Source organism: Daucus carota, chromosome 1, assembly GCF_001625215.2.
Source record: "Daucus carota subsp. sativus chromosome 1, DH1 v3.0, whole genome shotgun sequence".
Classification (NCBI taxonomy): domain Eukaryota; kingdom Viridiplantae; phylum Streptophyta; class Magnoliopsida; order Apiales; family Apiaceae; genus Daucus; species Daucus carota.
This window is the reverse complement of record NC_030381.2, coordinates 46,471,057-46,497,477: the sequence shown is the minus strand read 5'-3', so window position 1 is coordinate 46,497,477 and position 26,421 is coordinate 46,471,057. Positions and strand designations below refer to the sequence as shown.

Here is a 26,421-nt window from a genome sequence, read left to right as displayed (position 1 = left end):
ATTGTTTTCACCCGAATAAAACGCTACACGATGTAGCGTTTCATTTTTTTAACCCTAACAGAATGCTACATAAACTAGTGTTCTGTTCTTTTAACACTAACAGAATGTCAGACGATATACGTAGCGTTTTTTATGAACATCCAAAATGATACACGATGTAGTGTTAATAAATGGAATTCGGCACTATTTTTATGACCGTGATATTGAGGACTTTAATGATAGATACAGTAATTATGGGGGCCAAACCTCTTATAATATCACCTTCTATCTTTTTTAATATTTGCATTAACTTAATTTTTATTTTTAATTATTTTCAGTTTGTAAAACCTTCTAACTTTTTGGCTAACATGGTTAAATTATATAGGCTTGGTTAGTTCTTCAAAGAGTAATGACTACTGGAGTCGGTATTTGATTTTTGAAAAGGCTAAAATGATGACTAATTTATTAAGTGAGAGAAGTCCTGTCAAAATGCTTCCCGGCAAACGTTCTTTTGAAAATGGCACTGGTGGCAGTCGTTTTCTACGTGGTTTGAAGCGGCCTAGGGTTTCCGCAATTCGACAATTTCCTCCTGGTTGTGGTCCAGCTGCTTCCAAGGTTCGCGAAGCATTTAATGAGGCGAGGATTCTTGTCAAGACTTCGGATGAAAGGACGGAAACCACACCGAGCAAGCCAAATGCTGAAATATTACAAGAAGTTCCGGAGAAAATTGAGTTGGTAATGGGGAACCAGGATTCTATACCCAAGCATATTGATATAATTTCTAAAAAGAATCTGTCTCTGAAACCCCGAAAAGGAGTTACCGTCTTTCGGGATTTTCCAAGAGGTTGTGGAAGAACCAACCTTGATGTGTCTGCTAAACATGATGCTTTGACCAATGATGTTTCTGTGGATGAGGAGCGAAGGAGGCTTCAAGCTGAGAAAGGAGAAATGAAAAACGATGTAGCCAAAAGTCCGGAAAACAAAATTGGATTTACTGGTGTCACGGTGTGCCCATCGATGAATGAGTCTATAACTGTGGCACATGCAGATGGTAGTATTGTGCCTGCCACTGATCAGTTGGGAGTAAAGACTACTGAAGATTGCATAGTCGCAACAGGTGGCACGACTGATGAGTGCGGTTATCAAAAGTGCAATATTAATGGATCGCAGCACTATCTACTTTTGGAAGGCATTGATACAAAAACTAAGGCATTGCCGGATCAGGAACAAAATGGTGCTCTTTTAGTGAAACAGTCATATGCTTTGACAAACAGCAGTCATCAGGAAGCGTTAAGCCGCACGCAGGAGATTCTGAATCTGTTTGAACAGATCCTCAAAGAGCGGTTGCTGGAGATGCAACGCGAAAAGCCTAAAAGCAAAAACACTATATCAAATCTTTATACAAATATTGCAATGGTACTCAAGAAACAAAAAAAGTGGATTCATATGGATCAAAAACTCTTGGGGGCTATTCCTGGCGTTGAAGTTGGTGACCAGTTTCATTTTAGGGCTGAACTTGTTATTGTTGGATTGCATAAACAGTTTAGTGCCGGTATAGATTACATGGAAAAGGATGGCAAGAAGATTGCCACGAGCATAGTGTCCTCTGGTCGTTATTCCAGTGGGAAAGAATTTTCAGATGTGCTGATCTATTCTGGTCAAGGGGGGAACCAAATAAAGGGTGAGAAGAATTTTAAAGACCAAGAACTTGTACGAGGTAACCTTGCCTTAAAGAATAGCATGGACGAAAAAACTCCAGTGAGGGTTATCCTTGGTCGACGATCATGGAAAACCACCACATTTACTTATGATGGTTTGTACTTTGTGAGCAAGTTTTGGCAAGAGAGAGCAGAAAATGGAAAATTGGTGTACATGTTTCAACTGGAGAGAATGCATGGTCAGCCAAAAATCAAGTCAAGTACATTGCAAAGGTTTGTAAAATCTAAATCTCGCGATGGTCTGGCATTGATGAATGATATTTCTGAGGGAAAAGAGAAGATATCCATCCGGGCTGTTAATGATGTAGATAATGAAAAACCTCCAAGTTTTATTTACACAACCAAAATGGTATATCCACGACTCGATGATATTCTTGTGGAGACGAGTGGTTGCCACTGCATTGATGGTTGTTCGGATGATCTGCAATGTTCGTGCATCCTTAAGAACGGAGGCACATTACCATTCAACAAAAACGGAGCTCTCCTAGAAACGAAGCCAACAAGTATTGTCCACGAGTGTGGTCCTTCGTGCAAATGTCCCCCGTCTTGCAAGAACAGAGTAAGCCAACATGGTATAAAATTCCAGTTAGAGATCTTTAAGACGAAATCAAAGGGATGGGGTGTTCGGTCAAGAAATTATATTTCATCCGGAAGTTTCATATGCGAGTACATTGGTGAGTTGCTAACCGATAAAGAAGCCGAGGAAAGAATCGATTCGGATGAGTATTTGTTTGATATAGGAGAGGAAGATGGCTTTGCAGTAGATGCTGCGAAAATCGGGAACATTGGAAGATTTGTGAATCATAGTTGCTCACCAAACTTGTATGCTCAAGATGTTCTTTATGATCACAATGACAAGATGATGCCTCATGTGATGTTATTCGCTACGCAAAACATACGTCCTTTACAAGAGTTAACTTATGACTATAATTACAAAATTGGTCAAGTTCGTGACTCGAATGGAAATATCAAGGAGAAGAAATGTTATTGTGGGACGGCGGAGTGCGAAGGGAGGATGTATTGATGCAACATTTTCAAAATAAAACTCGGTGTCCACATCTATGTAAGTCCTTCCTTCACTATTTTTTATTTTTTTTATATGTGCATAAGCTTCAAAATTGTGGAGGATGTGTAAGAGTATACAGGTTGACCTCTTAATGAAATATAAATAATATGATTTCTAGCAAATTAGTGTTAGATGTTAAATATTTATCATTAATTTATCATACCACTAAATATCTATGAGTTAAGAATTTGTTTTTGGTGATGTAATGTTAGATATTAAATATTTATTATTATTTTTATAATATAGACCAAAATATATGTTCATCGATATTATAATAATAATTAGATTCCAACGCTAGTTTTCCTTATTTTTCTTATTTTATATAATACGTATCAATTTTATATATTGACTCATGTTTTTTTATTTCTGTCTGATCTTATTTTCATTTTCAGGATGTTTGAAAGAGATTTCTGAAAGGCTCATGTACTTCGATGTACAAGACAATTTAACTACAATTTTGATGAAAGGGACTTCATATAATTGTTAGAAGATAATAGTTTCATCTCTTTAGCCTATTGGAACCGATGTATTTCTTTTTTGAATGCACTTTTTTTCAACTTGAGTTTTTTTCCTGGAATTTTACTTTTGTGGGGTTTTAAAGAGGCCTTTTCAGCTGGATTATCTTTTCAGACATTGAAGATATTGTCTAAATTGCCGGGAGTACTTACTTACTCTTGATTAGATGATATACTTGTTTGAACGATGGAAACTCTGTTTTTTCCGAACATTGTATCTTTAATTCTTTCTATTAATAGAATTACCTTCTTCATGACAAAAAAAGACCTCCAACCTCATGTTCTTTGATCATGGCAATTCATCCACAAACTTTAAAGTGTTTGATTATGGTTAGAAAATCTCCTCTGTACACTAGTACAAACTGAATTTTCAACGTCGGTCAAATAACCCCAAGAGCGTCGGTTAAGTGGTGTAGCAAATGTAGGAGACACTATAGGTATAGGCCTACAACGTCGGTTAAGCTGGCGACGCTCTTGGTTGACTATTAGTGTCGATAGTCGATAATGCCGCCAATATTATTCTACCAATTGCGTCAGTTCTTACAAATGCCGACATTATTGTTCTAACCAATTGCGTCGGTTCTGAAAAATGCCGACGTTATTGTTCTTATCCATTGCGTCGGTTCTGGAAAATGCTGACACTATTGGTCTGACCATTTGCATGGTTCTAGAAAATACTGACGTTATTGGTCTGACCATTTGCGTCGGTTATATAAAATGCCAACGCTTAGTTATTAAAAAATATAGTGTTAAAGGTAAACCTGATGCTATTAAGTATACGTTCTATGAAAAATCGACGCTGAAAGTTCATTTTGTACTAGTGATAGCCTGGCCAAGAGTAGTACAAATTGGACTTTCAGCGTCGGTCAAATAGCCCCAAGAGCGTCGGTTAAGTGGCGTAGCAAATGTAGGAGACGCTATAGGTATAGGCCTACAGCGTCGGTTAAGTTGGCGATGCTCTTGACTATTAGTGTCCATAGTCGATAATGCCGACGCTATTATTCTACCAATTGCGTCAGTTCTTACAAATGCCGACACTATTGTTCTAACCAATTGCGTCGGTTCTGAAAAATGTCGGCTATTGATCTTACCCATTGCGTCCGTTCTGAAAAATGCCAACACTATTGGTCTGACCATTTGCATCGGTTCTAGAAACCGACGCTATTGGTCTGACCATTTGCATCGATTATATAAAATGCCGACGCTTAGTTATTAAAAAATATGTTGTTAAAGGTAAACCCGACGCTATTAAGTATTATAAGCCACGTTCAATGAAAAATCGACGTTGAAAGTGCGACGCTGAAAGTTCATTTTGTACTAGTGATAGCCTGACCAAGAGTAGTACAAACTGGACTTTCAGCGTCGGTCAAATAGCCCCAAGAGCGTCGGTTAAGTTGGCTTACCCAAATTAAAAATTATAGCCAATACCCAAAAAAAAACAGCACTCCAACCGTACCAAACCCTTGTCTATAATTATTGTCATCCCCCAATGGATGACTATATTTGTCGAACCACTACAGATCTGTAATGAATTCCACGTCATCTCCCACAGTTTATTTTCCTTCTTCCCGCTGATTACTACAAATTATTTATTATCATATTAAACTAATTTATTCTATTTATAAAAATCTAAATATTAATAAAATACTATTTTTAAATTATAGCCAACCAATATAGTCAATGTCTTACGGGTTCAGCAAATTTTACATGATATCTTACTGATCCAATTTAGCCAACGACATTGGAGATGCTCTAAGCCCGTTAAGTTTCCAACAATCTATATATCATCCACAATCTATGCTGTACAGTAAATTATTCAGCACCTCACTCTTCAACCATCAATATGTAGGATTTTACTTCTGACATGTCTATATTGACATTATTTGATGTGCCTAACGGCAATGGCTCGCCTTGTAGTGGGAATATTGCTGGTTTGTCCACGACTGGGAGAGTCGGAGAAAGAACCGTCTTCATTGCCATTAGCCATTAGCCATTATCTAGGTGCTGATGCTGGAGTGTCGAAACTAGGAGCTGGAGGAAAGCCTTTGTTGACATTGGGTGATAGGCCGAATGGCTATATGTCTTATTTAGTGATGATTTGAGTGTCGAAACCTGGAGCTGGACCTTATAAAAAGTCTTCATTGCCATTAGGTACTGAGCTTGGGGGCAATCATATCTGTGTTAAAGCTTAAAGCTGGTGAAAAGTCTTTATGTTCTAGTAATGGTGCCTGCTTTGATTTTGGGATTGAAAGAGAATTAAATACTGTTGGCCCGTAATGTTTAAGTGGAAAATGTTTCGGTGATGAAAATGGCAAATGGTGCATAAAGTATACTATTGAACTGAAATGTTAAATGTTAAATCCTACTTTCTACAAAATCTGAATCTTTTCTGAATCCAACTACCTCAAGCTTCTCGTCCTTGTTGCGACAGCAAATCGCTGCAATTAAACAATAATGTTCCAATAATGAGCACCGCTTTGGCTGATAGATTGAAATGTGAAATTTACGAGTCTTGTCCTTGCAAAGAAGATTGTCGTAATAGTTAACATGCACACTCTAGTAGGTGACAATATTGCTTCATATTTGCTCATTCATGGTATGAACCTGCCATTTCCAATGTTTTAAGATGTTAGATATTGCACCAGATATGTGTTCATGCTTTTCAGTCTTGAAATAAAGGAAGTAATAGCAATTAATCTCCAAAACTGTAATGGAAAGAGGTATTCTTTTATTAACTTCCGTTGATCGTTATTTTGAAGATTTGCAACTATGAAGGATGTATGTAACGAGTATCTTGTTTACTTCTTCGCATAGAGTTCCATCATGGGTGTGAGTTCTGCGCGCCTTGCACAAGGCAAGGGAGATTATATCTAGTAAAAACCAAGAATTATAAGAATTATTCATGTCTGATTTTGTTGATAAAGTTAACAATAATCTAGGTTATATATATTTCAAAATTCACCAGCGTAAGAGTGAAATATCTTTGTTAAATATATAGTATTGGAAGTTAGAACTCAGGCTAAGAGTGCTTTCGAGTTTAATTACCTCCTACTCCAGTATTCCCAAAAATAAGTTTTGGAGTGATGTTAAGCTATGACCAAGCTAAAGCATCTTTTTAACACCTGAGGATGGTAATGAGAATGTGGGCGAGAGTGATGAATTAATGAAGTGGATTAGAGTGGTAATTGTGATTAGGATGTTTGCGGATGAGTACGATGAAATTTCATGTGATTATTATATTCATAATAATTGTGACATTTTGAAAATAATTAAAGACAATAATTGAAATCACATCTATCACCATCTAGTTACACTATCACACTATATGTGTTGCTTGATGATGTTGGCCTCACTGAAACAACAAAGATATCAAGTACATAGCAGATGAATAGTCACATGTGTTTATTTCTGAAAAAAATAGTTCAATGCATGTCACACCACAATGTAGCACAAGTTCACGATTTTTTTGGTTATAGAAAATCTACTACAGGAAGATTCATTATTTCCAATAATTCGTCAGGTGGAAGAAAGAGGCTGTTCCAAATATAATCTGAAGTTTTATGAATCAGGGGGAGATGGCCTGGTGATTGTTGGAATTGGTGGAGGTTGTGGTATTCTAAACCTTGGAGCATGGGGTGGACGTGGATTATTGTTAGCCGAAGGGGGTGGTGATAGACCTGATGGTAATGCTTCATTGGGTGGTGGGGATGCTAGATTGTGAAAACTTGGAATTGGAGCTGGAGAGAGGCCTGCATTTCCAGTTGGTGATGGGCTTGATGGCAATGGTCCATCTGGTAGTGGGGATGCTTCAGTGTCAGAACTTGGTGCAGGAGCTGGAGAAAGGTCTTTAGATGGCTGTTTTGGTTTTAGAATCGAAGGAGCACTGGATGCTGGTGGGTAATGTTTATGTGGGAGATATATAGGTGATGGACTTGGCGATGAGTGCTTGTATACTGGAACTGGAGTATTGGGTAGAGGGTTGTCAGATGCAGGACTAACTGCTGGTGGTACATCATCTGGCTGTGATAATGGTGGAGAAAGTGATGAAACTGGCTGATCGGAAGGTGAAAAAGAGGGTGCCAGTTGAGTTTCTGGTGTTAAGATTGGTGCTTGTGGAGTTTGATGTTTAAAACGTGGCGGTAGAATAGGTAACCATTTAGGTCTTTGGAATGGCCAGAAGGACTTAGAAGTGCAAGTAATTGGAGACAAGTTAAGCTTTGCGGAGTGGCTTATAGTATTTTTCTTTTGACTCTTGTATTGGAATATAATGACTGAGGTCTCTTCGCTGTTGGCTAAAGGGCACGATGAATCTGAAGCACCGTGGACTTTCGCATAGCAGTCTTTTCTGATCACTCCATCTTTGACAGTCTCCTGGGGAAGAAATATTTTAAATTTTTCTTCTTCATTGAGTTTACTAGATCCCATTGTTTTAAGCTTTCCATCTGCAGACCTGCCAACAATTGTAACATATAATCCTGCATGATGCAAGCACAGAATTACTATTAGCTAGGAGTATATAAGTTAAATGTATTATTTCACCAATAAAAACCAGAACTTGCATCGGACTCAGAAGTATATACCTGAAAAGGTCTGGTTAACTTTGATATTACTTCCTGTGAAATCCGAATGTTCTATGAATCCTACTACCTCAAGCTTTTCATCTATGTTGCGACAGCAAATTGCTGTAAACAACAATGATAGCCAGAAAAAGATAGTTTTAGTTCTGTGAAGCTGCAGACCCTGCATTGTGACCGTCATACTTTAGAAAACAATGAAGGGCTACCTAAGACTTGAGATCCTTGAGGCACATTTTCTTATACTTCGAAGCAAGTTCCTATGTGATGCAAGTATGAAATGAGTGGTAGCGTAAATTTATAGGCATATGACAAGTTTTTCACAGATGCTGGGACAGTGAGATAAGGATTCCATGAATGCTTAAGTGGTCACTTCTGACAGTATAGCAAAAAGTAATATTGTCATAATAATGACCACCGTTTTAGCTGATAGGTGTACTCAAATTTTAATGAGGCTTTCCAGCAGAGGAGATGAATGTTATAATATGCACACTATAGTAGGTAAAATTGCTTCATGCATGGCCTCATTCAAGATCTATCAACCTACCTTTTCTATTGTCAAGCGGAATACAATTACATAGGAGTAAGCATTAAACTTCACAACTGTGTCATACACAATTCTCATGTTTATGCTCTTTGTACTTTATGCTCTGCGGACTGCAGAAAATCATTTGCAGTACAACGCATTGTCTGCTGATTGGAACGGCAGAATTCTTTGACAATCCTACATAAAACATAGCAGTTCTGGTAAAAGAGCGTACACTTGGAAATACAACAAGAAATTTATACTAATACTGTGATGTTACTGGAACACTGTTAATCAATTTTATTGCTACTCTGTTTCATACAATTACAGATGCACTAATTTTTATCTTTTGATTAACTGCAGAACTAGTTGTTGATTTGTTACCCCGTATTTATATACTTCTTTCTATTTATGCAGAATTTAGTTGCAGACGTTTATTATTTCCGAGTTGGAATCACCTTCAGTACGTCTAACCACCAGGCACTGGGGCATTTTTAACTTCACGAGCTAAGTTCTGTGATTTTGCTAGATAACCACCTAGGTATTAACCATCATCATCGTTCTAAGAATTCTTCCTATAACGCTAATTGGAATATACATTGTAGCGAATGAGACTTATCGTTTACCAGATTGGCCTTTAACTGTTCTTCCATTTTTTATTAATCTCAGGTGCTTATAACAGACTGCATTGGTATTAAAGAAATAAGAACAAATGAATGCATTAATTAATAAAATTATAACCAGGACAAATGCATTGTATTTCAACTTTACAAATAGAAGCAAAAGCTTACAAATACAATCTTGAAATAAACATTCAACGTGTAATGTAAATACATGACTGATATTAACGTTCTTTTATCAGGTAGTACCACAATCACTCGGCACTAATCTGCAATCTTCAACTATATCTCTATATCCAGAAAGGTATTTATTATTGCTGGAACAAGGGATATTACCCGAAATCTTTCAATAAAAGAAAACAACAGTTTATGTGAACTTCAAATAAAAACAGAAATATCATGGAGGCCTCAAGGGTGGTAAGGTGGTAGCGGTGGGAAGGTCAATTTAGGGTGGGGGTAGAATTTTTTAGGAATCTTGGGTACTTTTGGGTGGGGGAAGAATTTTTTAGGAATCTTGGGTACTTTTGGGTGGTGGAAATATTTTGGAGGAAGCTTAGGCAGAGGAACAATGGGCGGGCAAGGCTTCTTATAGATAGGCGGATGTGAATAAACCGGAGTTGGAGGATGTGTATAAACTGGCGTTGGAGGATGTGTATAAACTGGCGTTGGTGGCTTAGTATATACTGGCGTAGGTGGATGTGTATAAACTGGCGTTGGTGGCTTGGTATAAACTGGCGTTGGTGGCTTGGAGTATTTGGGAGTTGGGGGATGAGTATAAACCGGCTTGGGTGGATGTGTGTATACTGGAGTTGGGGGGTGACTATAAACTGGCTTTGGTGGATGTGTATAAACTGGAGTTGGGGGATGAGTGTAAACCGGCTTTGGTGGATGTGTATAAACTGGAGTTGGGGGATGAGTATAAACGGGCTTTGGTGGATGTGTATAGACTGGAGTCGGGGGATGTGAGTATACTGGCTTTGGTGGATGCTTGTAAACTGGTTTTGGTGTATAAACTGGCGTTGGTGGCTTAGTATAAACTGGCGTAGGTGGATGAGTATAAACTGGCGTTGGTGGCTTAGAATAGACCGGTGTTGGGGGCTTAGTATAAACTGGCGTTGGTGGCTTAGTATAGACTGGCGTTGGGGGCTTAGTATAAACTGGCGTTGGTGGCTTGGTATAAACCGGGGTTGGTGGCTTGGTATAAACTGGAGTTGGTGGGGATGAATACACTGGAGGCATATAAACTGGTGACTTCTTCCAGGGGTGTGGAAAGTACTTCTTCCACGGGTGAGGAGTCAATGGTGGAAGGTACTTCTTCCAAGGATGAGGAGTCAATGGTGGAAGGTACTTCTTCCATGGGTGTGACCACAAGAAAGCTGAGGTGCACACTTGTGCTGAGAATTTTAGTTTTCCATTAGTGCTAAAGGTGTGTTTTTCTTCTGTTTTGGACTCGAAGATAATCTTCATTGATTCAATGCCACCGTGAGCAGGACAAGGAGCAAACGATGCACTGTGAAGTTGTGCATAGCATTCCTCCTTCAGTTTTCCATCTTCCAACATCTCTTTTGGAAGATTAACCTTAAATTTTCCTTCTTTGTCCAGCTCTCCAACGCCTCTTCTTTGGAGATGTCCCTCACTCGTTTTACAATCGACTGTCACTTGAAGCCCTGCATGCAAAAATTTAGTCAGTATATTAGTCATCAATATTCTTTGTCAAACTATAAAATTCGTCGATATGTAAAGCCACAAGAACCATTTTGGTGCATATTAACTTGACAATGAAAAATATAATGTACTCAAACAACATAATAGAGGAAAGAAGTTATATGTCTATACCAGAAAAGGCTTGGCTAGTCTGAATGTTGCTTTCTTTACAGTCTGCACATTCTCCTAGCCCGACAACCTCAACTGTTTTGTCATCCGCATAGCAGAAGCTCACGGACACCAACAACGTAACCAACAAAGCAGTTGGCAGACCCCGGGAAACAGAAAGAATCCGCATTGGGAATCACTCCTGAAAGAAATGTGCAGGCTTGATCTGAAGCTATGAGCTTCTATAAGTGACTACTATGTATTGGACTAACAAGGAGCATTGCTATATATACTGATGAAGCTGGCTGGCTTGAATTTAGAACCGACACAAAATTGTCAAGCCCGCCTAAGGCCAGGGGCCCATGGTGCTAGATTTACTCTTGTAGATTTTGCCAGCAAATCACTCAATGAAACCGGCCATTATCAATACCTTAATGACCTCAACTGTATACAGTGCACACTCTGTATTCATGTGACTCTATGGTTGTAAACCTACTTACCACCTCTCATTAAATACGTTAACCACATTGCGAAAAGGGCTAAACTATGTGTGGTCACCGTGTGTGGTTCTTAGCTGCCTGATTGAACCTTTCTGTTCCGAGTGGTAAAGGTTGGAAGTAAGTCTTTAAATACGTAAACCAGACTAATCCTAGTCGGCACATCTCCATCGCAGTTAGGATTTGAGGAGAAGGAGATAATTTTGAGTCTGTAAAAATGTAAAGCAATATCCAAAAAACTAAAAGAAATCAGGTGCTTGTCAACTTATCAGGCACTTAGAACCCTGATGCATTAGATCACTTGGAAATTTTGCAACAGAGTATATTATTGACAGTGTGTTTTGCAACAGAGTATATTATTGACAGTGTGTTTTGCAACAGAGTATATTATTGACAGTGTTTTTTGCAACTGATTCTATGTACGGATGATCATTATGCTAGAGATTATCAGAACATCTGTCAAGAGGTCTGATTCAGAAATCTCTCTTTCACAGAGACAAGGTTGACTAAGTAGAGCTTATAGTTAAACATCTTTGTCTCAGGGTTTTGCTGATTGATATTGTTTAATTAGGTGGAAACACGGTTATGAAAGCCTGATTTTTGCTGCGACCTGATGAGTCTGCATGACTATTAAGAGGGTGTTTGGTTGAGTTTAAATTGTAACTTTATGATTTAAATTATAAGTTGGGACTGTTTAGATAATTTTGACTATGTGTTATTAAAACTGAAACGACAAAAAAAAATTGATTTATTAGTAACTTATGATTTAGGATAACTTTTATCAAAAAAGAATTTCAACTGAAAAAAATATCTCAAACGAGGCTTCCGCTCAAAAAACAAACTCACAAGATTGTGGGAGGGCTACCTGGGTGAATCTAAGCTGTAAAGACTTGCAGAATTTACCCAGTACTTAAATTTATAGAAAAGAATTGATTATTATTATCCCTGGAAAGCATTATGAGGATATGAATGAGTGGGTATTAGTTGGGTTTTGTTTGTTCTTTTGCAGTAACCTTGCAAAGATAATTTGGGCAATGGACATATTTTTCAAAGTGAGTGACAGCATGATGGCATTGAATAGCATGTGAATGATTTCTACGAGTATAATTTCATGGCAAGATATGTGGACAATGGATCTCCAACCCCATGATATATGTCTGATTGCGATTACTTACGGTGGGATCTTTAATTAATAGGTAGATTTGTGATTTTGTCAATGCTATTATGAAGCAACTTTTTTTGGTGAACGGATTGGTGAGGCTGTTTAATACTACTACCACTATCGTTCATTACTAGCTAGCCCTCCCCCTACAGCCAAATAACATTACTCTATTCTCAACATCTTGTTTTTGCTTTCATATTGGTGAACAGATTTCGTCTCCACCAATCCTGTTTTACTAAGCTGTGTATTTTTTTGAGACGGTCATGTGTTTATTTCTAGCAATTATAATTCTTTAAATTATATCATCTTTTCTTGTCATGCGATGGAGTAAATACCTCTACGAATGAGTGGATCAGATTGACTTGGAAAATGAGAAGATTTGTACCGTTGGGGATTCCCTCGAAAAAATTGTCGCATCTTCCTACGATTCCTTATAAAGGATATTCAGTCTGTCAGAATAGAATTTAAAAGAGGGTATTTATGCTCGTCGTGTCTTTTATATGGATATCAGAGGTCAGGGGGCCATTCCCTTGACTATTACTAATGAGAATATTATGAAAAATGTTATTTCCAGAGCAACTTGTTAAGTTCCAGAGCAAATTTAATGCTCAATCCCCCTTTATCTGCACAAATCATACACTTTCAATATAAATTCCTACAAATTGCTCTGAAAATTAAAAAGTTGTTCTGGATATATCATTTTCCGAATGTTACTCCACAATAAATCAAACAAAAAGTTATACGTTTCATCACACCTATCTTGTGAAAAATCCTTTTAATACAATTTCATAATCTTCGACTTGTTCTTCGGAAAGTACCGCATTATTAACCTCCTTTTAATCCTCTACTCTTGAAACTCTCTCAACTTCTCCCAAATATTTAAAACGGGCCTTTTCTGTTCATTTCTTTAGGTTTTTCAGTCTCGTCAATCAGGAGTGTATTTTGATGTATACCAAACACTCAACTACTTTTCTCTTTTCTCCGCCTCAGCGAACAAAATCATTTACATAGGTCCACTACAGTAAGAACCAATTATTTAACACGCCCTTATTCCATCCAACACTATCAATCATCATACACAGTAAGTTTGGTAAATGGCAAGCATCAGTTTGAAGCAGAAACTAACTTCCAACTAAAACTAGAAATTGGCACACTCAGCATAAACAAGTTTTTACAAAATTGTATCTTTTCTAAAAGAAATTTACGTTAATTCTGTGTTGAGAGAAAAATACTCGAGACTTTTACAAGGTGGAAACTAATAAAGCATAGAAGATTCTATGTCATGCTACAACAGCAAGGCAAGTCTATTCAAGTCTCTCTCTCCCCTTCATCACTTTCACCTTGATGCTTCCTTAATCTTTCTATATGGCTAACTTGAGTTACAAGAATCTAGAGATCAGTTGTACTGATTCCGTCAGCCAAACCAGGCCTCAAAACTGATCTACTTCTTTTTCTTTGATTTGTTAGACTGAGTATATGCAGTTCCCTGAGCAAAAAGACATGTAAAATAATAAGATGTCTGCATGTTCTTAAAATTCATAGACTTTTTTTTGGCTGTTTAAAAAGGTAGTCTACTCTGAATTTCCAATTTCTGAGAAGCGGATACTGAGAAATTTATAGTCAGGCTAAAAAAGTAGAACTAGGATCCAAATTTAATAATGCATCTTGTACAAACCTCAAGCCATTCATCCATGGAAGCAGTAGTAGTTTCAGTGCCAACTTCCACCTTCTGCACCCTCTTGGTTTTCTAAGTAAAGGAAAAGATAAGAAGTATAGATGACATGAACTGTTAAAATGATTTCCTTATATCTGAAAATTTTTGGAAACAAACTAAAAGTGAAGTGACAGGTCCAATCCCCCTCCTCCCACTTCCCCTCCCCATTAGTTATTTGTAATTCTTGTGTGGCATTAATAAGGAAAGAAAATAAAAGAACCCTTTCTTCTCCATGATTACTGGCAGTACCCTGTAGAATTAACACTAGTGCAAGTGGGATATCAAAGGGCCGTTTGGCTTAACTTAAAAAAAGTTACTTATTACTTATAACTTATAAGTAAAAAGTTACTTATTACTTATAACTTATAAGTAAAAAGTTATTTATAAGCGAAAAGTAACTTCTAATTTATCTGTTTGGACAAATTCATTAGTAATTTACAACTCATTAGGTATAAAAAAGCGATATGATGATAGAATATTATAAACCATCTTTTAATGTGATCATATATATTTTTCTAAAGTCAAATTTTAAGAATTAAAACAAGTCAGCAATAAGAGTTAGGATTTTCAGCTCAGATTTTAGCTTATAATTTAGAAATTAACTTGTTACACAAACGGTACAAATAAGTAGATTCTGACTTACAAGTCAGAAGTTGCCCAAGGTTAACTTGAAATTAAGGATAAATTTAGCAAAAGCTCATAAAAATCACCTTCGAGAATTGAGAAATCTGAGTACGAACCCACAAACCAAGAAGGACAAGCAAGGCTACCGCAAGAGAGAAGAGAAATACAGATTCAACACTTAGAGGACCTCCAGCCTCAGTAACTTCAATGGTACCATTGTAAAATGTACTTTGGTATGCTGTAGAGTCTATCTCATAAACAATGATCCCCACAAGATCAAATGTCCCAGCCTGCAAATAAAAAAATATACTGAGCACTTACCCAAAAACAACTTATCGGTGAGTTGTCCTCATGGAAGCAAAAGATAGTGAATGCTCACTTCAAAAGAAAGAATAAAATTACCCACCTGCAAAAATTTGCTGACTGCAAAAGTGTATGGGAACGTCGCATGGGCTGAAGCAGAAAGTGAGGCGTTGTTGAAAGCCTATCATGGAGGAAAGAGGTATGCATGAGCAACAATGTCAGAAAAATCATTATAAAGTAATGAAAATACATCCACTACTACCTTAAATAACAGAGAAATTATGTCCAAATTACCAATGCTTATATAGAGGGGATTCTGAGGAACCCTCTTCCTACAAGAGGGGGGTGTACCTTTGTAGGTACTTTTGCCTCTTAGCGGAATACCAAACACCCTCATTGTATGCGAGGATTCACAGTAGCTTTAATTGAGACGGAAAATATTTTAGTAGTATAATTTCTACAGAAAAATCCAGTTTAATTGATCATGTGTCTATATTTCTGGTTCCTATGATTGCCTTCTTACTTCAGCTGTGATGATTAAGATATTAAATAATGTATGTTAACAGCTTCCCAGTGATATTGAGTATATGATTGCATAAAATACAGTTAAACCTCTTTAAAATAATAACGTTGGGACCAACGAAAAATATTACTTTTTCGAGTTTATAACTTTATTAAGAGTAAAATTACACTATCTACACTATGTTGGGGCCAGAAAAAATTATTACTTTATCGAGGATATTACTTCATCGATTATTACTTAATTGAGGTTCAACTGTAGGTGTTGGGAACTTATGTACCCTGCAACTTAATTGTGAAAAAAAAGTTTTACGAAAGAATTTCTGGGCTTACACACAGATTATGCAAGTAAAAGATATATGCATGCACTACTAAGTGATTCCAAAAGTACCTGTGAAGAAAGATTCTGAACCCGCAGATTATGATCATAAGGAAGATGGATACTTGCTTGAACAGCAACAACATTTAGATTTGATTCACCTGTTTCAAGCATCCAATAGTCAAAAGAGAAATCACATGCCGTGGATGGATTTAGTAACACTCCAAATAACAAACATAAAAAATCACAGAAAAGAAACCCAATAGTGAATACCCCATTTTGATAAAGCGGACATTAAAGATCAGCCAAGTAATATACTATTACCAAGTAAATACAATATACTAAAACAAAATAGAAACATCAAAAGCAACGAATTCCACTGCAAAGATAATAAAAATCACCCTCATATTTCAGTCCAATTAAAAGATCAGTTGGTTCCCCTGCAACGACAGCTGCAAATATACAAACAGATACGAATAAGTCTCTCATACGACAAAGACAAATCTAGTTAAACGAGAAAAAAATCAAACGAAACTATCCTACTGACATTTAGAAGGATTTTTGGGGAAAACGCAAACTGTTTCGACACCGGGAGCTGAAACGAAACTTCCACCGCCATAATCCTGGACCTCATCATCCACAATCCCAAGCTCGCCTCCATCTTCCGCAGCTTCTACCTCTACCTCAGTGTCAGACTCAGATTGACATCTAACAACTAAATCGCCGCCAAACACAAATAATTAAATTCCAGATAATAGTCTGATTAGTGAATTACTGAATTGAACCGATTCATCCAACACAAATAAAATAAACAAATAAATTCGAAATCGCATCGGGTCATATCAAGACAACAATGTAAATATAGATCTGAGAATGATAGTTATACCTCGGAGAAAAGGAGGAGCGGAGAAGAGGAGAAGAGCGACAAGTAATAAAACCCTAATCGACATGACTTGAGATGAGTTGCAGCCTGAAATCGAGAAGAACGAGAGATGTGTTTCTGTCTGATGTGAATTTTAGTGAGCCGATCGATACCTACTATTCTACTAAATCTTTTTGTTGACTAGTAAAAATATGAAAATTGTGACGAGTAATATTGACGTGTCACCGTGATATTGGCTGATTTCGTTTAGGCTTTTATAGCAGTAATGTCGTCCCAGGTCATGGGTTCGACCCTGGCTCACCCCGAGAGTTTCGTAGAACAGATACTCATATGTAAGGCTATAAGCCATATTTGTCAAAAAAAAAAAAAAAAGTACTCCAATTAAGACGCTTTTCTGTATAATTATAGATAGATTATCTATTACTCTATTTATTAAAAGTATTTGAATAATATTATAATTTCAGTTTGTTGTGTTGAGGGCAGTTTTAATAGTGACAATTATAATTTTAATTTATGCTAAGATAAATTATTAATTTACTAGAAAATTTTAAAAAATATCAAATATTTTTGCTGTTTAGTGTGTTATTGATGTATGATGAGGAATACACTTTGAATTTGTCAATTTGTTCTCTCGAATCGTACAAAATATTTAGCTATAAATAAGGAATATTTATTTTAAGAAATTATAGAGATTATGAAAAAAATAACTCCAGTAGGATTGTGCTGTTGACTTTTTGACAATATTTTTAGCCAGTGTTTGATATTGATAGTCGGATGTATTTGTTGAATCTCTAGAGAACTGTAAGAAGATTTCATATCACTTATTACAATATTCAAGTGATATATTATATTTATAACAATCTAAAATAATAGTTACATATTAATTATTAAAATTAAAATATAATCAATATGATTGAAGACAAATGTCTTGTAGATATAGCAAATTTTATATAATTAGTATATTTTATTTTCTAACAACATACTATTATATTGTGTTTGACTTGCGTGAATGAAAATGAGGGAATAGAATGGAATGAAATCTAAATTATGATATAGTAGTAATGTTTATAATTTTTATTCCATTCCTAACACTTTAAGCTCAAACTCACAATTTTGTGAATGCATGTTTCATTCTTAATTATACATATTCTCTGTCAAACTGGAAACACCACTTTCCGTCCGACTTGCATGTGTTAAGCATGCCGTCAGCGTTCATCGTGAACCAGGATCGAATTCTCCATGAGATTCATAGTTGCATTACTTATAACTTCCTTGTTCGGAGACAAAACGGATTTGAAATTGTCTTTCATTCCAAGGCCTAACTTGTATCCATGCGCTTCATATTTATCTGGAGTTCGCTCCCAAAATTATAGTCATCCCTACCCCCTCGCGTCAATCCCACGAGCCTCTTCTTGATTCTCGTTCAATCACGGCAGTGGAGTAAATCAAAATAGAAAAACTCCCACTCTCACGTAAAAAAATATACCCATTCACTTTTTTTCTAAGTCCTCCTCCTACCCCTTATCATTTCCTTTTAATTCACTATTTCATTTTATTCATTTCAATCAAACACAATATTATAATATCACACTTGAAATATTATAGCGTCATTAAAATTCTATAACCTTTTTTAAGGATATATAACGCTTTTTGAGATTTGTGTCGAGATTGAATGACATAACATTATAATGTCACACTTGAAATGTTATAGTGTCATTAATAGTAGTCTGTAACTGTTTTTAAGGACATATAACATTCTCTTAGACATTTGTGTCCAGATTGAATGTATAAAAATTAGGTAATTCAGGTTTGAGTGTCAATATTTCTTAAACCACCAATTTGATTAAGAGTATTTTTCAATTTGGTAAAGGAAATATCTACTTACAAATTTCATAAATCAAGTTTTAAACATCTAATTTTACATCTTTATACGATAAGATTTTAAAAGTACAAAAACTTTATTCAAATGAATTGGCTTTCTCGATCGTAATTGCTGAACTGTGAACTTCCCTCTTGCTTCACATATTATTCTTATATATCTAATCATTTATTTAGAGGAAAGTTTTATGAAGACTGCTGAAAACCTCGGAGACCACGTATGTTCTTAATCAAAACACGATAAAATACATTGTTTTGTAAAATATGTCTCACAAATATGATGTATTCATTAAAATTGTTGAATATCATCTATGTTTAATAAGTAAATAATGTGTGTTCTGCAAGTTGAACAAATGTTCTGCAAATTAACATATTTCACAGAACAAAATATTTTGTAATGTTCCACATCATGTAAAACTTATATCATATTCGAGATTTTAAATGAAATAATGATTTCGTAGAACATGATTTGCAAAACTATACATTTTACAATGTTTTTATGAAATATTTTACGTGCATAACATAAGTGGTCTCCATGTTTTTTTTAAAAAAAGTGTTCTACATTAAACTTAACTCTAATCGAGGGATTTAATAGGAAATACCATGAACTTTTCAAAATATATAATATTCATAAAAATAATAAGATATTTAGTTATTTCAATTAAAATTTAATACTTATAATCCTAAAAATATATTAAATACTTCCCAATTTAAGATTTATTGAAATCTGAATTGAATATTCATATTAGAAAATACTAACGAATCGAATATTCAAATATTTCAAAAAAAAAATCTGGAAAATAAAAGTTGAACACAGCAGTGTAAAGTTTCAAGGGTTGACACTGGACAGGATCCAACCCCCTATATATCCACAAAATACAAACGCCACATATTTCCCCCAAAGCGTACAACCACTTTTACAAACACACACACAGACAACACTCGCCTCCCTCAGCTTGCACCAATGGCAGCAGTGGTTTCTACATCCTCTCTTTCCCAGCTCAACTCTGCTTTGCCTCGATCTTCGTGCCCAAAACTCAACTCCATTTCTGTCTCAACAACCCAGTCTTTCTTTCAGAATGTCAACTCTCATCTCACCCGGGTTTCTTCTTCCCGTTCCGGTGCTTGCAGAGGTGTGGTAGCTATGGCCGGCTCAGGGAAGGTAAAGTTTTGATTTTTTTTCACTCGGGGTTTTGTTTTTTGTGCTTGATTTGATTTTTTGAGTTGGGGTTGTGTTATGTTTTGAGTTTTCTTGGTGAATTTTGATGGGGTTGTTGTGGATTCTAAGAATTTTGATATTTTTTCTGTGGGAATGATTATGATTTGATTGAGGTACATCTTAATTTGTTATGGTGATATTTAGGGTAGGTGGATTGAGATTTTGTATATTTAGACTGTAGGGGAACTACATTTCTTCAATTGGCTAATTAAACATATTTAGTATTGGGGATGAGATGCGAAATTGTGGTCTTGCTTGCCACTAGGCTATCAACGGTTCCTTTTTCATTGGCAAAATCTTGTTGGGCTTTGAATTATATGTATAGGGTCCCTGGTCATAGTAGGACAAATTGCGTTTTGTAGTACAATTCACCACTTGTAGCTATGCTAATTATCAATTTCACACTCTAACCACTGGCCTGTGTAGTAGATGGTTGTGATGAGTTGAAGTTGCAGGTATGATTTTATGAATGAATTGGAGGATGGAACCGAAATTGATTTTTACTTGCTCGTAACTCATAATATAGTACATTTTTTATTTCCTTCTTTCCAATCTCATTCAACCTGACCAAAGAGCTGAACACCAAGCAAATGATTGGTCCAGCTCAAAGATCGTTCATATAATTGGAACTGAACTTTATTGCAGTTTATGCCTGATCAAATCTGTTTATGACCAAGCATTTTAATCTAAAGTGCCAAATGCCAATGCCTCACTAAGTATTACGTCCTGTATGTATCCTGAATTTGTGGTGACCAGCTCCGCATAGACTTTTAATAATTCATCCCTTTTTCATGAACATTAACTATTAGCTAGATACGCTTCATGACTCTTTATTACTAATTTCTTCTGTGGTGATTTGTTCCTGTTTGCCATAATGACATGCAATCTTGTACAATCTCCATTATTTTTACTACAAAACAATCGTTAATAGTTGGCCTTACTTTTTTGTTGCAGTTCTTCGTTGGTGGCAATTGGAAATGTGTAAGTATATTCTTCTACCACTTCAAGTTATATATATATATATATATATATATATATATATATATATATATATATATATATATATATATAGGGTAGCACTCCATAGCATACCCTCTTATACAGAGTTACGTAGCACACCATTATATATATATACATAATATATATTCTATTATATTTTTTATGAAATATAATTGCAAATTTTGATTATTAAACCGAAAACGAAGTTATACAATTTTTTTATTCCAAAGATCATCTAAAATTATGCAATATCTCAACATGATTCTATAACAGAATAATAATCATCCAGAATTATTCTGTTGTAGAATCAGTTTCGAAAATATACTTTTTTTAATCAAATTTTAAGTGTTAAATTACTTAAAATAGATTTATTTTATAGTATTTTATATTAGAATCACGTTTTATATGTATTATATAACAGAATTTATAATAAAATTGATGATTTATAGTGGCGCACTATGTAACTCCATATAAGGAGTCCCTCTCTGGAATGTTGGCCTATATATATATATATATATATATATATATATAAACTTTTCATTTGATGTATCTTTCATGGTATCGTATATGATACATAAGAATCAGTATAAACTCTTTTCCATGTGTTGCAAATTAATAAAGCAGAAAGAGTGTCAAGTAAGCAAAGAAAAAATCTAAATAAATAAGTAAATCAGCCTGTCGTCTTAAGTAGATGATTTGATAATCATATGATTCGTCCAAATGTCTCCTTAGGAGAGAGATGCGTAATGTACTAGGAAATCAACTGCTAGAAGCCTGCAAGGTTCTTATGATATAAACTTGTTAAGCCAATGTGTGAAATATATTTGTCTAGAACACCGACTTTAGTCTTTAATGGACATAAGATTAATGTGGACTACTATGAGATTTTATTTTGTTATGATTGTTAAGCACGTATAAAAGTATAAGTCATATAGTAATGGAACCTCTCAGATATTTAATTTTAACTAATATTTCTGTGTTATATCTTACATACTTGCGTGATCTATACTTATATGGGCTGTTTGGTGTTATCAATACACTTTGGGATACATCAAACAGCAAGCAACAATCATTTAAGTTTTGTTTTCTTGGTTGTCTGACTTGTTTCTTTGATATCTGATCTAGAATGGGACAAAAGACTCTATTAGCAAGCTTGTCACAGATTTGAACAGCTCAACATTGGAAGCAGATGTTGGTGAGATTTCCTCTTCTTTTGATGTATCATAATATTAGGTATCTGAGATACAGATAAATGTACTGATAGTATATCCATGATAACTTTCTCTGAGTTGTAAATACCCTTGATTGATAAAGATTGAATTAGAATGTCCAAACTGAGGGACTTATTTAAAAACCAACAGTATCTGTGATCGACATCACCTTTAGTTAGATTGCTATTGCGTTAAGTTGGATCTTTATATAATGATATCTGAATTCAGTTTTCTTAGTAAGACGTGCAAGTCAGTATATTTGTAGATTACAGTTGTGTGCAAGTTAAGCTTGAGAAGACGTAATAATATACATTATTAGATGTTGGGTATGTTATGCAACATTACTGTCAAACAATTATGTATAGTGCAATTAGACTAATTTGAGTGGAATGCTGAGATTTATATGTTAGTGGATACTGGATACATCTTAGAGAGACACTTTGTATATGTACATATGTAATCACTCCATTCTCTGATATCAGCTCTCTTCCATCTGCTTTGTATCTAATTATCTGACTTTATTTTCCCCAGCTCTTGATGCTTGCTCTTAAATCTCTTATTAGATTGCTTCCCAGACTGTCTAAAACTCAGGCTTATTATTTGAATTTCACAGATGTTGTAGTATCGCCACCCTTTGTGTATATTGATCAAGTAAAGAACTCTTTAACTGACAAGATTGACATAGCTGCCCAGAATTCCTGGATTGGAAAAGGAGGAGCATTTACCGGAGAAATTAGGTATGCTTTCTCATCCATAAGCTGTTATCCCTTTGCATAGATGAGTTACACAATAAGGAACTGGTAATGCTTCTGTATGAGGCTTTTTTGAGCTCGGGCAATTTCCTTTAAATTCAACCTCTACTAATACTTACTCCTCAAACATGATTTCCTTTTAAGACCCGAGTTTGCTTTTTTGCCCTTTTTTCCCTCTCTTTGAACATTCTATTTGTTTATTTATAGTGAACTGTGGCATTTAGTGTACTTGGTTAATTTAAATCTCTTTTTTATGTCTCGTATTCTTAAAGTATAATTTCTACCAGAAGGTGTTTGTTGTCACTTATTTTAGTATTAAGAACTGTTGCCTGCAAATTGGCATTTTGTTAATACGTGACCCCCAAGAAATTCCATCTGACATATACTATTTTCAAGCAATTTCTTTGTTTAGACTATTTATGCATGCTTAAAGTTCTATATTGAACTCATATGCCATATCCCACACTGTTATTGTTCAAATTTAACTTGTTGCTTTGTAGCATTGAGCAATTGAAAGATATTGGATGCAAGTGGGTCATTCTTGGGCACTCAGAGCGGAGACATGTAATTGGTGAAGATGATCAAGTAAGAGTTTGCTAATACTTTTAACTTTGATTTAAATGTATGACCTTCTACGCTTTGACTATCTTACTTTCAGTCTATCGCTGATGCCGCTGATGTATTAGATTGTACATATAATATGACTAAACTCTGCCTTGTTCAGTTCATAGGAAAGAAGGCTGCGTATGCCTTAAGTCAGGATGTTGGTGTAATTGCTTGCATTGGTGAACTATTAGAAGAAAGAGAAGGAGGAAAGACATTTGATGTTTGCTTCAGACAATTAAAAGCCTATGCAGGCAAGATATCTCGCTTGATGTCTATTTTCAGTATTCATGCTATAAATAGTGAAACCTATGTATGGTAAATATTCACAATTATCTATATCCAGGAGGCTATTGTGTTTATAAACTAAATTGTCTATGCAATAGATAGTGACAATTAGCTCTAGTAAATACTCACTATGCTGACAACAATGATGCACAGATGTTGTTCCCAGTTGGGATAAAATTGTGATTGCGTATGAACCTGTATGGGCAATTGGAACTGGCAAAGTTGCCTCGCCACAGCAAGCTCAGGAAGTACATCAAGCTGTTCGTGATTGGCTTAAGACGAATGTTTCAGCAGATGTTGCTTCTAAGACACGTATAATCTATGGAGGTTTGTTTCTAAGAGCCCGTTTGGGGAGGCTTAAAATGATGACATATTACTTGCAGAGTTGCATTGACTTAATGTGACAAGTGCTCAGTTTAAATTGACTGTTTGGGTAATCTTATATTATAGGCGACTTACGAGTTATTAAAAATATGATAATAAAATTAAATTTGATAGGCTATTTATTTTAGTGTTGAAATCGACTTCTATTAAAAAAATTCATAAATATAAACAAGTTGATTGAAAAAGTACATCCTACCAACTTTTGGCTTTAAGGCATCTTCTAATTTATTACACAAACATACATTTTTCAGCTTAAAGTCGAAAATGGCTTTAAACCTGCGCTTAAAGCCCAGGCAAACAAGCTCTAAGTGTCTACATCACATCTCATATAACTAATGTTCCAGAATCTGAGAATTGCTACAGCTACCATTATGTTTCGTATTCATTAAGAATGCTAATATTTTCTTCAGGATCTGTTAATGGGGGCAACTGTGCCGAACTGGCTAAAGAAGAAGACATTGATGGGTTTCTTGTTGGTGGTGCTTCACTGAAGGTACCGTTCATTGTCGTATGCAGTCTATATATTGTTGTTAGAGCAAGTCCAGTGGTTGTGCTAAATAACGATGGAGCTATTGTTGTGTTTTAGCACCAGATAGTGGTTTTTGCCTTTTTGGTACTGAAGTAGCACCTTGACTCCAATGCATTGTTCTGAATCTTGTTTCAAATTTAACTACTTACAAATATTTCACACTTTTGGATACAAATTTAGAAATTCCAACTACCCCACACTTCAAATATTGCTCCACCTATAACTTTATTCTGTATATAGCACAAACTTTAGCACTGTGCTATGTTAGCACATCATGACACTGGATTGATGAATTTTGTTTCTGGTGCTATATCTATAGCACCAAGTATAGCACACCACATTGGGCTTGCTCTTAGGAAAACAATAAACAATACAGGAAAACAGAAGATTAATTTCTAAATTTTCATTTCTAGGTCTTTATACTTGCAAAGTTACCATATAGAAAATTCAACATAAAATAAGTTTTACTACATAAGTGAGTTCTTTATATAGTTAATTACTGTAGTCTGTACTGCAGTTGCAGTTTTATTGGGAATATTTGTGACGAGTATTTAGATAATCGACTGCTTGACAAGAAAACAAACAGGTTTTAAGACCCTTGTTCTGTATAGGAGAGTAGATAAAAGGGATACGTATTGTCTGATCTTGCTTGTTACACAATGCAGGACTAACATGCTTGGTTTCCATTGTGCAGGGCCCTGAATTTGCAACAATTATCAATTCTGTAACATCAAAGAAGGTGGCTGCTTGATCTTTGTGGTGTTTTGATTTCAAAGTTTGTTAAAAAGCCTTCTTCAGATGTATGCATCAAGCGAAGAACAAACTAGTTTGCTAGGTTTTAATAATTTTTTCTCCCCCTTCCTCATGCCAAAAAATAACCAATTGGGATATGAGCCGAGCTGCTCAGCCCTATAACTGAAAAGTGTTCACGAAATAGAATGAATGGGAGTTTAATTACTGCCATTGCGTGCTGCACTGTTTAAATGAGAATTGTATGTTGGCTGTTACTGAGATGAACTGCGACTATATTAAAAAATTATAAATTTTATGATTTTGTGATGCATTAAATATCCTAGTAGAATTGATCTATAAGGGAAAAAGAGGAGGATAATCCTTTACTCTTTTGTAAAGGAATGATAGAATAAGTAGTGATGCCTGATGCCTTTAGGTAGCCACCTGGTTTAAGCATTCCAGAACCTTGATGTTATAGATTACAAATGTAAAGTATGATATTATAGATTACACATGATAAATTGATAATAAAGGAATATTGTGTAGAACTTTGTCGAGTTGTCTCGGTTCAGTAGTCCATTTATATATAGTTAAGAAATAGCTGCTTGAGTGGGAATCAGTTCAAAGATAAAGCAAGATAGAATCCTTACTCCTAGCATATATTCCAAAGGCTACTCGGATACAAAGTAAGCCCAGTCTATTCCTATCTATATATTCTATATGCATCAGGCACATAAGGGAGAGGAACTAGAAAGAGATTAGAGAGAGAGATTGAGAGAGATGGACTGGGTGTATCCGAAGAGAAGAGGTCCGGAATGGAAACAAAGCTGGACGACTCAAACTCTGTACAACGTCTCTAGTCCTCCACTCCCGCTGCTTGCAATTTTTGCCATTGTCATCTTTTTGTTATCAGTATCTCAATACACAACCTTTAAATCTCAGCTCAACAATCATAAGATAAGTTTTCAGTTTGTCCTCTTACTGGTCCCAGTTTT

General features: G+C 35.5%; 5 protein-coding genes across 5 annotated transcripts; 2 read left to right on the top strand and 3 right to left on the bottom strand.

The window, feature by feature from the left end:
- Positions 1–432: 432 nt before the first annotated feature.
- On the top strand, positions 433–2,721 carry LOC108223447 (histone-lysine N-methyltransferase, H3 lysine-9 specific SUVH5). Its single transcript, XM_017397722.1, has one exon. It carries the CDS (start codon positions 433–435, stop codon positions 2,719–2,721), a length of 2,289 nt encoding a protein of 762 aa, XP_017253211.1.
- Positions 2,722–6,489: 3,768 nt separating this feature from the next.
- LOC108193295 (vegetative cell wall protein gp1) lies at positions 6,490–8,152 on the bottom strand. Its single transcript, XM_017359899.2, has 2 exons — positions 7,859–8,152; positions 6,490–7,753 (listed from the first exon to the last, which is right to left on the bottom strand). The coding sequence occupies exons 1-2, from the start codon at positions 8,034–8,036 to the stop codon at positions 6,837–6,839; spliced, it is 1,095 nt and encodes a 364-aa protein (XP_017215388.1). The 5' UTR covers positions 8,037–8,152; the 3' UTR covers positions 6,490–6,836.
- A 951-nt stretch (positions 8,153–9,103) lies between these two features.
- Positions 9,104–11,148, bottom strand: LOC108205271 (extensin-1). The gene is made up of 2 exons (XM_017375161.2): positions 10,835–11,148; positions 9,104–10,665 (listed from the first exon to the last, which is right to left on the bottom strand). The coding sequence occupies exons 1-2, from the start codon at positions 10,998–11,000 to the stop codon at positions 9,407–9,409; spliced, it is 1,425 nt and encodes a 474-aa protein (XP_017230650.1). The 5' UTR covers positions 11,001–11,148; the 3' UTR covers positions 9,104–9,406.
- A 2,447-nt stretch (positions 11,149–13,595) lies between these two features.
- Positions 13,596–16,998, bottom strand: LOC108205463 (translocon-associated protein subunit alpha). Its single transcript, XM_017375428.2, has 8 exons — positions 16,835–16,998; positions 16,496–16,663; positions 16,350–16,400; positions 16,021–16,109; positions 15,214–15,291; positions 14,894–15,097; positions 14,145–14,216; positions 13,596–13,955 (listed from the first exon to the last, which is right to left on the bottom strand). The coding sequence occupies exons 1-8, from the start codon at positions 16,896–16,898 to the stop codon at positions 13,911–13,913; spliced, it is 771 nt and encodes a 256-aa protein (XP_017230917.1). The 5' UTR covers positions 16,899–16,998; the 3' UTR covers positions 13,596–13,910.
- A 2,583-nt stretch (positions 16,999–19,581) lies between these two features.
- LOC108205229 (triosephosphate isomerase, chloroplastic) lies at positions 19,582–25,745 on the top strand. Its single transcript, XM_017375095.2, has 9 exons — positions 19,582–19,871; positions 20,883–20,909; positions 22,053–22,122; positions 22,752–22,875; positions 23,391–23,475; positions 23,615–23,747; positions 23,935–24,108; positions 24,576–24,658; positions 25,389–25,745. The coding sequence occupies exons 1-9, from the start codon at positions 19,674–19,676 to the stop codon at positions 25,443–25,445; spliced, it is 951 nt and encodes a 316-aa protein (XP_017230584.1). The 5' UTR covers positions 19,582–19,673; the 3' UTR covers positions 25,446–25,745.
- The last annotated feature ends 676 nt before the right edge of the window (positions 25,746–26,421 follow it).

Bases quoted from the DNA above. Each gene is read 5' to 3' on its own strand.
- LOC108223447 (XM_017397722.1), top strand. From the start codon at position 433: ATGACTAATTTATTAAGTGAGAGAAGTCCTGTCAAAATGCTTCCCGGC.
- LOC108193295 (XM_017359899.2), bottom strand. From the start codon at position 8,036: ATGACGGTCACAATGCAGGGTCTGCAGCTTCACAGAACTAAAACTATC. The intron at 7,754-7,858 runs GTATATACTTCT...TGCATCATGCAG, and splicing joins AGTTAACCAGACCTTTTCAG to GATTATATGTTACAATTGTT.
- LOC108205271 (XM_017375161.2), bottom strand. From the start codon at position 11,000: ATGCGGATTCTTTCTGTTTCCCGGGGTCTGCCAACTGCTTTGTTGGTT. The intron at 10,666-10,834 runs GTATAGACATAT...TTTTGCATGCAG, and splicing joins GACTAGCCAAGCCTTTTCTG to GGCTTCAAGTGACAGTCGAT.
- LOC108205463 (XM_017375428.2), bottom strand. From the start codon at position 16,898: ATGTCGATTAGGGTTTTATTACTTGTCGCTCTTCTCCTCTTCTCCGCT. The intron at 16,664-16,834 runs GTATAACTATCA...GCGGCGATTTAG, and splicing joins CGCTCCTCCTTTTCTCCGAG to TTGTTAGATGTCAATCTGAG. The intron at 16,401-16,495 runs GTCAGTAGGATA...GTATATTTGCAG, and splicing joins CCCCAAAAATCCTTCTAAAT to CTGTCGTTGCAGGGGAACCA.
- LOC108205229 (XM_017375095.2), top strand. From the start codon at position 19,674: ATGGCAGCAGTGGTTTCTACATCCTCTCTTTCCCAGCTCAACTCTGCT. The intron at 22,123-22,751 runs GTGAGATTTCCT...TGAATTTCACAG, and splicing joins AACATTGGAAGCAGATGTTG to ATGTTGTAGTATCGCCACCC. The intron at 23,476-23,614 runs GTAAGAGTTTGC...TGCCTTGTTCAG, and splicing joins TAATTGGTGAAGATGATCAA to TTCATAGGAAAGAAGGCTGC.